Source organism: Trachurus japonicus, chromosome 1 (genome assembly GCF_045865225.1).
Source record: "Trachurus japonicus isolate A0001 chromosome 1, Traja_1.0".
Taxonomy (NCBI): Eukaryota; Metazoa; Chordata; class Actinopteri; order Carangiformes; family Carangidae; genus Trachurus; species Trachurus japonicus.
The window spans coordinates 11,361,538-11,374,551 of NC_140907.1; the positions used below are offsets into that span (position 1 = coordinate 11,361,538).

The window sequence follows — 13,014 nt, forward strand, 5'->3', positions numbered from 1 at the left end:
TGTTCAGTAACTTACAATATCTGAGCTATATTAAAGCAGAAGTAAGTGATATATTTTTGTTAATATAAGTCTTAAATAGTTATATCTTCCGACAGCAATCACTTACATAGAGTGTTTGGACCGAAACACAGGTCTGTCAGTCACTCTGCTCTGCTCTGAGCCGAAGAGAAAACATTTATCGTATCCTACAGTTTTTATCCAATGAGGAGAGAGAACGGCATGCAGGGCTGTGTGTGCAGCCAAGGAACGCCGTGAATGTGGCGACGTAGGGACGAGGACTGTTATGGTGCGTTCAAGGAAACTCGTATTTTTCCGACCGTGAAGTGGTACCAGTTCGATCTGGTACGAGTTCACCGGTCAGAAGTTACGAGTGGCCGTTATAGTGACTTTCACCGGTAAAACAGGTCAGAAAAACACGAGTGGGTTGCCTGAAACGCTACAAAGTCGTAAGTTGTGACTTGAAGCTGTAATTTACGATTTCAAAAGCCTGCCTGGAACGCAGCATTAGCGAAAACGACCGGACCACTTACTTCTGCTTTAATGTTATGTATATGAGGAGGTGGAGTCCTGACTTCCTTTGTTATTTTCACAGCCCTCACAACTTGACAAGCATGAGAACAGGGTGGGGGTGTTTGGCATGATATTCTCACATAATTTATCAATGTTACTCTAACATAAAGTATTTTAATGTAAAGTAGCATTACACTGTATATACATACTGTAGGACTTTTGCAGTGGTACTACACTCAAGCCCCAAGGGAAAACAAAACATGTCTAGTGAAGACACAATGTGGTCATCCTTTTATCGTATGTACAACAGCAACAAGAGGCTAATGTGTTCGGCCAAAATGTTCCAAAATGTATCTTAACCCATTGAGTGTCGCGCTCCTCTCCAAAGTTTTAGTCAAGTGTACTGGCAATTTAGACCATTTTTGACGATTTTTGTAGAGCTACAGTGTATTCTATATTATTGCCACCAGCACATACTGTGGCTCATTTGAAAGGTGAAACTTTCTGCTTCAAATGGCCACAAACCGTTTGTTTCTACGTGCCTCCGTTCCTGAGAAAACTCAAGCTAAACATGGCTGGGTTTCACCAAAATCCCTGCTTTTTTTCTAGAATAGGAGATACAGCGTCTTTTATGAAAGGTGCTCTGTTTGTGCCTGTCGCTCTTCTGACACTCGCATTTCTGGATCAAAGGGCTCGTGTAAGATAAATATATACAACAATTGTTGTTCTATTCACAAAACCACCGTTGGGGGCGGGGGGGGGCACTAAACAACAATAACACAGACGCACTGTGCCGTGTCACAGCCTCTCGCCGCGGAATGTGATGGTCTCTCGGCCAAAAGCCCCCACCGGTGGTCGCGGTCCTTCTGTAAGGAGTGGATAGTGAATAAAGATTGAATAATAAATGTTTATGGATTATTTGCAGATTCTTAAGATCGGGTGGGAGCACACTGTCAGTGAAGATAAAAAAACAGAGGGCGCAGATGCCAATGCATGTACAAGGTTTATTTAGGCTACAGTTTAAAATGACAATAAGACCCAGTTGATAAAAACCCTCTAAAACAGCTGCAGTCCAGTTAAAAGGGTTAAAAAGCCAACAGGGGTAAAATCCATAAAACGAGCAGTCTCTGTTTAAAAGGATTCAGCCAGACCGGGATGGCGAGTGGGATTGGAGGCGAATGGGATTGGAGGGGAGACTCGTGTGCAACGCCTCGTCCTTCTTTGGAGGGCCACCTGTAACACACGAGATCACTGCCAGTATACACATTCAAAATGAGCAAAGCTCTCTTAGCGACCTCCACACCAGAACGTTACTAATATCCCCAAAAGGGTACTCACACACGAGGCAGAGCGTTAAAGCCCTGCCGCTGCGAGTGTTACACATCGTAACGCCTGGATTTCCTTTCGTCTCTTTCCTCGTCCGACTCGAATGTCCGGTCTCCCCGTGGCAACTTCTCCAGCCAAGCTCCTTCTGTGTTCTGGTGCTCTGCGGTCTTTTGTTTCCGGTCCGGGCCCTCCTCCTCCGCCGATGATTGGTCTGTAGGAGAACAGGAGAGCCTCGCAGGTGCAGTGCATTTAATCAAGATGGTGGGTTCACAGGCAGTGGGAAAACACAGTTAATGTAACTAAAACACACAAGAGAATAAAAACATGCATAAAATCTCTACTAAAATATACACAACAAAACAATCAATAAAACCAGTCCCACTGCCCTGTGACATTCTCCCACACTTTAATGTTGCCAGTCCCTGCAACATCACGAGTCTCTGTATCTCACTGGGGGTTGTGTCATCCTGCTGGTTGGTTGGAGAAGTGGTTTTATTTCCCTCAGCAGCTCCTGCGTGAGGCCAGACATCTGCAGTCTCACATCTTCCATGATCTCTCTTTTCAAAGTCTCTTTCCAATTGGTATCCTTGTATTTGCTCTTTCCAGTCACTGTATTTTACATCACCACCTGGTCCCTTAAACTTTGGCAACCAAGGGGCACCAGGATACACTGGCATCATCATGGTGGCCTCTCTGTTCAATCACTACAGGTGCTCTAAAACCCGATCCTGCCGACAACGCCAAAACTGTAAGGGGGTGGATAGTGAATAAAGATTGAATAATAAATGTTTATGGATTATTTGCAGATTCTTAAGATCGGGTGGGAGCACACTGTCAGTGAAGATAAAAAAACAGAGGGCGCAGATGCCAATGCATGTACAAGGTTTATTTAGGCTACAGTTTAAAATGACAATAAGACCCAGTTGATAAAAACCCTCTAAAACAGCTGCAGTCCAGTTAAAAGGGTTAAAAAGCCAACAGGGGTAAAATCCATAAAACGAGCAGTCTCTGTTTAAAAGGATTCAGCCAGACCGGGATGGCGAGTGGGATTGGAGGCGAATGGGATTGGAGGGGAGACTCGTGTGCAACGCCTCGTCCTTCTTTGGAGGGCCACCTGTAACACACGAGATCACTGCCAGTATACACATTCAAAATGAGCAAAGCTCTCTTAGCGACCTCCACACCAGAACGTTACTAATATCCCCAAAAGGGTACTCACACACGAGGCAGAGCGTTAAAGCCCTGCCGCTGCGAGTGTTACACATCGTAACGCCTGGATTTCCTTTCGTCTCTTTCCTCGTCCGACTCGAATGTCCGGTCTCCCCGTGGCAACTTCTCCAGCCAAGCTCCTTCTGTGTTCTGGTGCTCTGCGGTCTTTTGTTTCCGGTCCGGGCCCTCCTCCTCCGCCGATGATTGGTCTGTAGGAGAACAGGAGAGCCTCGCAGGTGCAGTGCATTTAATCAAGATGGTGGGTTCACAGGCAGTGGGAAAACACAGTTAATGTAACTAAAACACACAAGAGAATAAAAACATGCATAAAATCTCTACTAAAATATACACAACAAAACAATCAATAAAACCAGTCCCACTGCCCTGTGACACTTCTGTGGTACGGGTCGGTGGTGCTGGCCTGCTTTTGCCGAGGGACCATCACATTTTACCGCGGAGGACACGGTGTTGCTCCAGATGAAGACCAGGTGGGACTGAGAGCTTCCTGTTTCGGCTCCGAGCTGCTGGAGCCTCGCGGGTGAGAGCAGAGCAGCTGCTGCATCCACATGCAGCACTCCGTTTGCAAAAGCCGAGTTGTGATAAAAACTTCCAGATCATGAGCTGTCATGAGTTTTTAATCATCATCTATTTCAGTTCTGCTCGTCGCAGAGTCCCCAAATTTACACACAAGGTGTGTTTAAGTGTCTACTTTCATAATTTAAAAAAAAAAGCAAAAAACGTAAAAACTCGTTTTTGGCACTCAACGCATGGGAACGAAAAACGAGAAATTACGTGGTTGGCACTCAATGAGTTAAGAAAGGCCAGGAAAATATTGTAGTTGATGCTCTATCCAGTTTGGCCCTGTCCTGCCCAGCCCTTCCTCACATTCATTATATTGTTTATTTTTTTGTTAATAATCTCTCTAAACCTGCACCCCGTGACCTGCATTTGGGGTTTGTTCTTTGTTGGTTGTTTTACCTTAAAGGGATAGTTCAGCTTTTTTTGAAAGGGGGTTGTATGAGGTCAAATGGCCGTTAAGTATACAGTAATATCTGCAGTACAATGGTCTACCGGCAGCTAACAGCCATAACCACAGCTCACGTCAACTAACTCACACTTAGTTTATCTTAACTAGTGAACACTTTGTTGACAGTTCAGTCGCCTTCAGTAGACTCTGTTTTAACTGTATGTCCTGGTTTTCTTGGTTACCAAAGCGAATAGGTGTCATGGTCTGCGTCCTGGTGTCTTGTCTAGTTATTTCCTGTATTGTTTTGTAGTGCTGCATCCTGTTTTCCTGTGTGTCTTGGTCTGTCTTTCATTCAGTTATGTTCTGGTTCTTGTTTTATTTTGAAGTCCATGTCCTGTCTTCCTGTGTGTTTCCCGCCCGTTTGATTACCTCATGTGTCTCACCTGTGTTTGATTGCACCACCTGTGTCTCGTTCCCTTGTGTATATAATCCCTGTGTTTCCCATGGTCTCTGGTCCCGTCATTGTCTATCCGAGTGTAAAGATCCTGTGTTCATCCCGGTTCCATGTATGTACCACTCTTCCCTGAGTTCACGTTTTGGTGAGATTAAAGACTTGTTTTGTCCACCCTGGTCCCAAGTCTGCATTTGGGTCCTCCTGCTTCCCTTAATCCTGACAGAATGACGTGGCCAAAAAAGAACCCAGCGGACCATTCCCCTCCCCAGATGATCACTCTTTTTGAGTATTTTTCCCTCCTGGCAGAGTCATCTGCCAGCTCCCCAAGGCCCAGCAGAGGAGGCTCCTCTCGCCACCGCCAGCAGCCCCAGCCTCGTCCACAGCCAACACCAACACAGCAGAGACCAACCCGTTCTGGGGGTCCCGTCTGGCATGGGGAGGACCCCTGTCAATTCAACGGGCTAACAGGGCAGCACTAGCCTCATCCAGGCCAGGCAGAGGCTCCTGGCCTGCTAGCGGTAAACCAGTTAGCCACACACCCATTCCCTCTCGGTTGCTGAGCTGCAACCATCTCCAGTCCCTGCTCTGCTGCTGCCATCTCCTGTCCCTGCCCTGCTGCAGCCATCTCCTGTTCCGGTTGGGCCGCAACCACCTCCTGTTCCGGTTGGGTCGCAGCCTTCAAGTTCCCCTGTGGCTGGGCCACAGCCTCCATGTCCCCTACCTGCAGTGTGGCAGTCGTCGGTCCGGCCGACTCCTGCTGCCCATGCCTCGTCGGCGGTCTGGCCGACTCCTGCTCCCCATGCCTCATCGGTGGTCCGGCCAACATCTGCTCCACGTGCCTCGTTGGCAGTTCAGCCAATTCCAGCACTGCAGCATCCCTTGGCGCAGTCTCCAGCTGCAGAGTTCTCCTGCGCCATTTCTGAACTGCAGTCACCCTTGGACGCCACTCCTGTTCCAGCGTCAGGGGTCCCGGCAGACGCCACTCCTGTTCCGGCGTCAGGGGTCCTGGCAGACGCCCCTCCTGTTCCGGCGTCGGCGGTCCCAGCTGACGCCACTTCGGTTCTGGCGTCAGGGGTCCTGGCTGGTGCCACCCCTGTTCCGGCGTCAGGGGTCCCGGCAGACGCCCCTCCTGTTCCGGCGTCGGCGGTCCCAGCTTACGCCACTTCGGTTCTGGCGTCAGGGGTCCCGGCTGGTGCCACCCCTGTTCCGGCGTCAGGGGTTCCGGCAGACGCCCCTCCTGTTCCGGCGTCGGCGGTCCCAGCTGACGCCACTTCGGTTCTGGCGTCAGGGGTCCCGGCTGGTGCCACCCCTGTTCCGGTGTCAGAGGATGCAGCACCCAGCTCTCAGGTCAGGGCACCGAGGAGGAGACATAGGCTGCGAGGGCACTGATCCTCAGCAACCCCCAGCTCTGGTGTGCCAGAGCTCGGGGTTTCCTGTCTCCCACCTGGTGGCAAGCAGTCCCAGGTTCCCAGCCTCCAGCCAAGGGGCTCATCCACTCCTATTTCCAGTGTCCAGCCGGTCGTGAGCCCAGCTCCTGTCTCCAGTGTCCAGCTGGCAGTGTGTCCGGCTCCTGTCTCCAGTGTCCAGCCGGTGGTGTGTCCGGCTTCTGTCTCCAGTGTCCAGCCGGCGGTGTGTCCGGCTCCTCTCTCCAGTGTCCAGCCGGCGGTGTGTCCGGCTCCTGTCTCCAGTGTCCAGCCGGCGGTGTGTCCGGCTTCTGTCTCCAGTGTCCAGCCGGCGGTGTGTCCGGCTCCTCTCTCCAGTGTCCAGCCGGCGGTGTGTCCGGCTTCTGTTTCCAGTGTCCAGTAGGAGGCCCGTCCGGCCCCTGATTCCTGTGTCCAGTCAGCTGAGTGTCCAGCTCCTGATTCCAGTGTCCAGCAGGAGGCCTGTCCAGCTCCTGATTCCTGTGTCCAGCCGGCCAAGTGCCCGGCTCCTGATTCCTGTGTCCAGCTGGCCGAGTGTCCGGCTCCTGATTCCTGTGTCCAACCGGAGGTCTGTCCGGCTCCTGTCGCCAGTAGCCAGCTGGCAGCCCAGCCCATCTCCGTCCCTGGTCGTCAGTGGGCGGTCCGCCTCCCCCTGGGTCATCAGAGGGTGGCGTCCATGGGCGGTTTTCCTATGTGTTTTGTTCTGTCTTTCAGTCGGCTATGTTCTGGTTCCTGTTTTATTTTGAAGTCCATGTCCTGCCTTCCTGTGTGTTTCCCGCCCGTTTGATTACCTCATGTGCCTCACCTGTGTTTGATTGCACCACCTGTGTCTCGTTCCCTCGTGTATATAATCCCTGTGTTTCCCATTGTCTCTGGTCGCGTCATTGTCTATCCGAGTGTAAAGATCCTGTGTTCATCCCGGTTCCATGTATGTACCAGTCTTCCCTGAGTTCACGTTTTGGTGATATTAAAGACTTGTTTTGTTCACCCTGGTCCCAAGTCTGCATTTGGGTCCTCCTGCTTCCCTTAACCCTGACAATAGGTGGGTGGGACTAAACTCCATCCACAGTTTTCAGATTGACTGAACTATTAACTATTAAGTACATCCAACTGCTATCTCCTTCAGTCACTTAAGATATGACTGCAGCTTTCAGCCAGGAGAAGATGTCGTCAGGTGGCGTCCAACTATCATTGGGCGTTTCAACAGGGCAGTGATGGCCCATCTTCTCCTGGCCCCCAGCTTAAACCAACACTAAGTAACTTTTCATCCTTCATATAATATTTTAAGAACTTTTGTGATGGTACATCGACAACAGGTTGAATGACGCCTCTGTCATGGCCTGAGGGGTCTGGTCTGTATCGCCTTCACTGGCACTAAACAGCTTTAAGGTGGATGGTAGGAACCCCAAACTACAAATGTGATGACTGCTTTACGGCACAAGTCACTTCCCCCTTTACCCATTCGTTAAAAATACGGAAGTCGCTGCAGATGCTTATGTGGGATTACTGCTATCATGGCAGAAGCAGCAAGAAAACCAAAGAAATTAAAGGTTTTGTCTGAGGAGACTAAAAAAGAAAGAGGAAGAGTAACGGGCAGATTCCACTGGTTGCGGAATGGCTGTAGCTCCACTTTGTTTCTACTCTGGTCAATGTGTGTGCTTCAACCGGCACCCAGCACCCAGCAGCAATATCTAGCAGTGCCCCCTACAGGTTACCTGTGATACTGTTCCTTTTAATAAATGTTTCTTTTTTACTCAGACACAGTTTAGTCAGCTACAAAGGGGCCTAATCCCACATGTTGTCTATTGGAGTTAGCCTGTATACGTTTGTGAAGGATGTAAGTTGTATTTCATTCTCATTTGATGGATAATTTGTATGTTATTTGGCAATGTTCCAGTAATTCCTGTAGTCTGATAAGATATATGTGAGATATTTTGCCCTAAACTGTAATTTATTTATTTCACCATAGCTTATGTGTGCTAGCCTTAGCTTATGCATGTTAGCTACAGTTTATGTGCTTTAGATACATGTTATGTATCAGGTTATTGGTAATTATGAATCAGTTTACAAATTCCTGATATTCTTTTCTGTTATTATTCTGATTCAGCAACCATATATACGGGGGATCTACCTGTACTCTGTGCTTATCGGGACCTTAAAATAAACGTTGTTAAACGTATCCCTGCCTGCCATGTCCTTACCGACACCCCCCAGTAGATAGTCAAATCCTTAATCCTGATCCAGCCTTCTACCCCATCCTACTAACAGTCCTTCACAACCGTGCATAAATTCAGCACAGAGCAGCTTGTGCGGGACAGGAAATCGTGTACAAAATACAAAAGAAAAAACCCAGTTAAATTTCAAAATAAAATACATCGTGTTTGCAGCGGATATTTCCCGCACTACACCTTGAAAACGTTGTAATGGGCTGAGGCAGGCCTGAAGTCAACAGGTCAGAGGTTTTCAGACACCATGTCAACCCGTTGACACCATGAACGAGGAGATCTTACTGATTGTTAAATCACAAAATAGGCAGATCAACAGGTCAGCATCGAGTTGTTGCACGTGACCGGGAGATCAGGATGTTTACAACACTACACGCCGGTGCTCGTGGGAAATGGGGTCTTCCTTCAGGCAAAACACTACCACTTTGGTCCACTGGCGCCGCCAAACTCAACCAAAACTGAAAGCTCTTAAGTATTGCTTTTAACTCCTCCCTCCTACTCCAAACCCAGCAAGAGGCTCTCTCAGCTGCCTCCCCCAACCTACGGACGTCTGTCTTCCTCTCCCTTCCTGCTATCCCCAGAGCCCTGTGTGTCTTCCACACAGACTGTGCAGGGAAGCCCCTACACCCGACCTCAACTAGGAATAGCCAGGCCTGCCATCCTTTGTCCCTGCATTTATGTCTAAACAAATCCTGTCAGCTGCTGGGCCATTAATAGATGGCATCAAACCCTCCGCAAAAAACCTTGGAGTCTGGTTTGATAGCGACTTAAACTTTGAACAGCACATGACCAAACTTGTTCAGTCTTGCTTTTATCATCTTAGAAATATTTCAAAGATTCGATCCTTTTTATCTTTTAAAGACACAGAAACGATTTTACATGCTTTTATTTCATTACGACTGGATTATTGTAACAGTCTTTTTACCTGTTTTAATCAAAAATCCCTGGACAGACTCCAGTCGGTGCAGAATTCTGCTGCCAGGCTTTTAACCAGAACTAAGAAACGTGAGCATATTACGCCTGTTTTAGCTTCCCTGCACAGGCTTCCAGTACGTTTTAGGATTGATTTTAAGATCTTATTAATCACTTTTAAAGCACTCAACGGTTTTAGTCCTGCATACATCACTGACCTTTTATCTGTGTACACTTCTGCTCGCACTCTGAGATCCTCAGATAAAGGTTTTTTAGCTGTCCCTGGGGCTCGACTGATGACAAAGGGGGAAAAAGCATTCTCAGTTCGGGCCCCAAGGCTCTGGAATGCTCTACCGGAGGACATTAGGTCAGCTTCTTCAGTGTTGTGTTTTAAATCACTCCTCAAAACTCATTTTTATCGGAAAGCCTTTCCTGATTTTATTTGATTTTATTTACTTGTTCTGGTTGTCATTTTAATTGTTGTTATCTTGTTGTACAGCACCTTGTAACATTTGTTTTGAAAGGTGCTATATAAATAAAGTTTATTATTATTATTATTATTATTATTATTATTATTATTATTATTGTTGGATCAGGTCCTGGTACTTTGTGGCTTTTCTCTCTGAGGCCTCAACCCATCTATCTTCCCAAGGGACCGTCAGTTCAATCAGGATGATCTTCTTGGCTTCTTTAGACCAGATGGAAAAACACAATCATTGATATCTATCAGCCTGGAAAAGTGTTACAAAGCCATTTCTAAAGCTTTGGGACTCCAGTGAACCACAGTGTGAGCATTTATGTTCTGATGGAGAAACCCAAGAGCGTTTGACCTTGAGGTCACAAACTGATACCGGACATTTTCCTTCATGATTTTCTGGTAGAGACCAGAATTCATGGTTCCATCAATTTCTGCAATTCGTCCAGGTCCTGAAGTAGCAAAGCAGCCCCAGATCATCACCCTGCCACCATCATATTTAGTTGGTATGATTCTCTTTTTATGAAATGCTGTTTTAGTTTTATACCAGATGGGACGTACACTTGAGGAGGAAGCTCATTTCGGCCGCTTGGGCAGGGTGGCGGGGCGCTCCCTTAGAGATAGGGTGAGGAGCTCAGAGTAGAGCCGATGCTCCTCCACATCGAGGGGAGCCAGCTGAGGTGGCTCGGGCATCTGTATCGGATGCCTCCTGGACGCCTCCCTCTGGAGGTGTTCCGGGCATGTCACACCAGGAGGAGGCCCCGAGGAAGACCTAGGACACGTCACTCGGCTGGCCTGGGAACGCCTTGGGGTCCCCCCGGAATAGCTGGAGGAACTGTCCGGGGAGAGGGAAGTCTGGGGATCCCTGCTCCGACTGCTGCCCCCGCGACCCGGATTCGGATGAAGCGGTTGAAAATGGATGGATGGATGGATGGATGGATGGATGGATGGATGGATGGGAGAGTACACTTTCCAAAAAGTTCAACTTTTTTATTATCAGTCCACAGAATATTTTCCAGAAAGTCTCAGAAATCATCTAGATGGTGAGTGAGGTGAGTGCAAGTGAGCGAGTGAGTGCTGCAATCTAGAATCTGAACGCTATATCATGGTTTCCCTCCCGATTTTACACACTGGACCTTTAAAGGTGCTGCTGCTGATACCAGCATGAAGAGCAAGGCCCACAAAAAAAACAGCTAAATCATTCCATCTTTCTTGCTGCAACCTTTTTTCTTGTTATATCCTCACTCACTAACCATCCTCTTTTATGCATGTGTTTCTCTTTCTTTATTTGGGGTTTACTGTATTTGTAGTTCCATAAAAATCACACAGACACCTGTTTTGTCTTTGTTGATGCTTTATTGGCAGATTTTGCAACTAATCAGGAAAAGTCATAACGAGATTAAATGTCCTTTGAAATTCTTTTTCACACAAGTCAAAGAAATGAAATATAAGAAAATAAAAGTGTAAAAGATGCCATTTAACTATAAGCAAGATATTGACCATAGAATGATACAGTTATCCTGTTGTCACTTAAGGCCTTAATCACATCAGCAGCTGACCTCCACCTGACTGACTGAACAAGTTTGGGTGTTTGTCCCCTGACTCTCCAGCAAGGACCCCGTTTCTGGTGTAGAAGACCTTGGACAGAGAGGGACTCATTGGGGAAGATATGTAGTCCTGACACTGTTCACCACCAAGACTTGGCGCACACTGCACTTTGTAGGAGAAGAAGAAGGTACCATGATTTAACATGCAGCTGTCTGTCACTGTCCCACTACGCAGATCAAATGAACACTCACCAAGCTTATCACTATTCCAGTAAGTATCCTCATCATAAATACTGAACGTAAGTTTGTTTTTCATGTTGATGCTGATACTTCCAAATTCAAATCTCTCTGGCCATCTAGGATTGTCATTGTTACTTATGATCATAGTGCGCTTTGACTGATCACCATATTTGACCTCCACTGAACCATCTGTCTTACCCCACATATCACCATAGAGACCCCTTGCATAAAGCTTAAATACCTCTAGAGTTGCCAGACCTTTGGCAGCAGGACAGCAGTTTGGCTTCATATTCTGATTACTGTTACAGACACAAGCACAAGGATCCCTTGTGCCAGATCGATGCCCAATCTTACAGGTTTCTGAACATTTCTTCAACACAGCATTTTTCTTGATGTACTTCTCCACCTCTCTCTTGAGTCCGGCCTGCGCAGGATGACCTCTTGGCAGTATGGTGTGCAGGGGCTTCAAGTTGTATCGGACCACATCAGGGATGGTTTTCAGTGAGTTTAGCCAGTTGTTATACACAGAAGGATTTGATTGGCCTTGAAAGAGAATATCAGATCCTTCAATGTTTCCACCAATGACCTCTGTGTTACGCTCATTATACGTGCTGCTGAAACTTTGGTTGTGGTTTAGTTTCTTCTTTTTTTCCTGACAATGCTTGGTCATGGCCTCTACACTGGCTGATTTGGCAAAACTAGCTGAGGCCTCGACTGACAAACAATCTTTCACCTCTGTTGAGGACATTCCATTCATGGTAGCCTCACAAGTCTTGACAGCAGTGATTGCTTTTATTTCTCCTCCCAGAGACACTTTTAGGATGTAATGTGTACCATAGGTGTCGATTAGATCGCGATACGATGACTCATCTTTTTGTGTATAGGAGGGAAGGGAGTTGACAGCTGTTTGAAAATCATGACTCAGTGGAGGATTTGTTGTCACTCTGTAGCTGTGAAGAGGAGAATACAGAGAATTTACATGTTATGGTTCATGTTTTGTTTTTTTGGATAGTTTCAGCATGATTGTCACTGTACACTGTAAAACGAAGCACCAGAGTCAAAAAAAAATCAAGCAAGGACGGTTCACTGTCAATATCAAGAAAATGAAAATTTGTTCACATACTCACTTATAGAATTTACAGTAGACTGACTGGCGAAAGAAGCTGTAACGGTCTCTTTTTGACTTTTGCATTCCAAAGGTTGCATCTCTGGAGTGGGAACCTCCTAAACCAACACCAACGGTCACACTGGGGTCTACAGGGACTTCAAGGCCGATCTTCCAGTCATTGGACACAGATGATGTAGAGTCGTTGACAAGAGTTTCGACAGAATCATATTCAGTTGTGGAGACCTTTAAACTGCACATGGGGAGGGTTCTCCAGTCCGTCACAGAAACGGGTACCTTCTGTTTTTCCCCATTCATGTAGTTGTTCCTGTAAAGCCTGCAAGTGCCATTTTTGAGCTTCCATGTTTCAGTGTCGATGACATAGGCACCTTTCCGCTCCATGGTAACGATGTCAAAGCCTTCTCCACCCAGATTGTAACCAGGGACAAAGTGTGCCTTTTCACACTCTTGAGGTGTCCCAATGAAGCTGACTCTTGATGGCAGACACAGAGGACTCCATGCCCAACACAGGAGCATGAGTTGCCACAGCAGAGCCATCTGTAGCTGTATGGAAGATAAAATTACATGAATTGGGAAAAAGGAAGAAAAAAAACACTTAGGCC

At 47.2% G+C, this 13,014-nt stretch overlaps 1 protein-coding gene across 1 annotated transcript; it reads right to left on the bottom strand.

The window, feature by feature from the left end:
• Positions 1-10,848: 10,848 nt before the first annotated feature.
• Positions 10,849-12,952, bottom strand: LOC146991414 (perforin-1-like). The gene is made up of 2 exons (XM_085770338.1): positions 12,414-12,952; positions 10,849-12,236 (listed from the first exon to the last, which is right to left on the bottom strand). Exons 1-2 carry the CDS (start codon positions 12,947-12,949, stop codon positions 11,042-11,044), a joined length of 1,731 nt encoding a protein of 576 aa, XP_085626464.1. The 5' UTR covers positions 12,950-12,952; the 3' UTR covers positions 10,849-11,041.
• Positions 12,953-13,014: the final 62 nt, after the last annotated feature.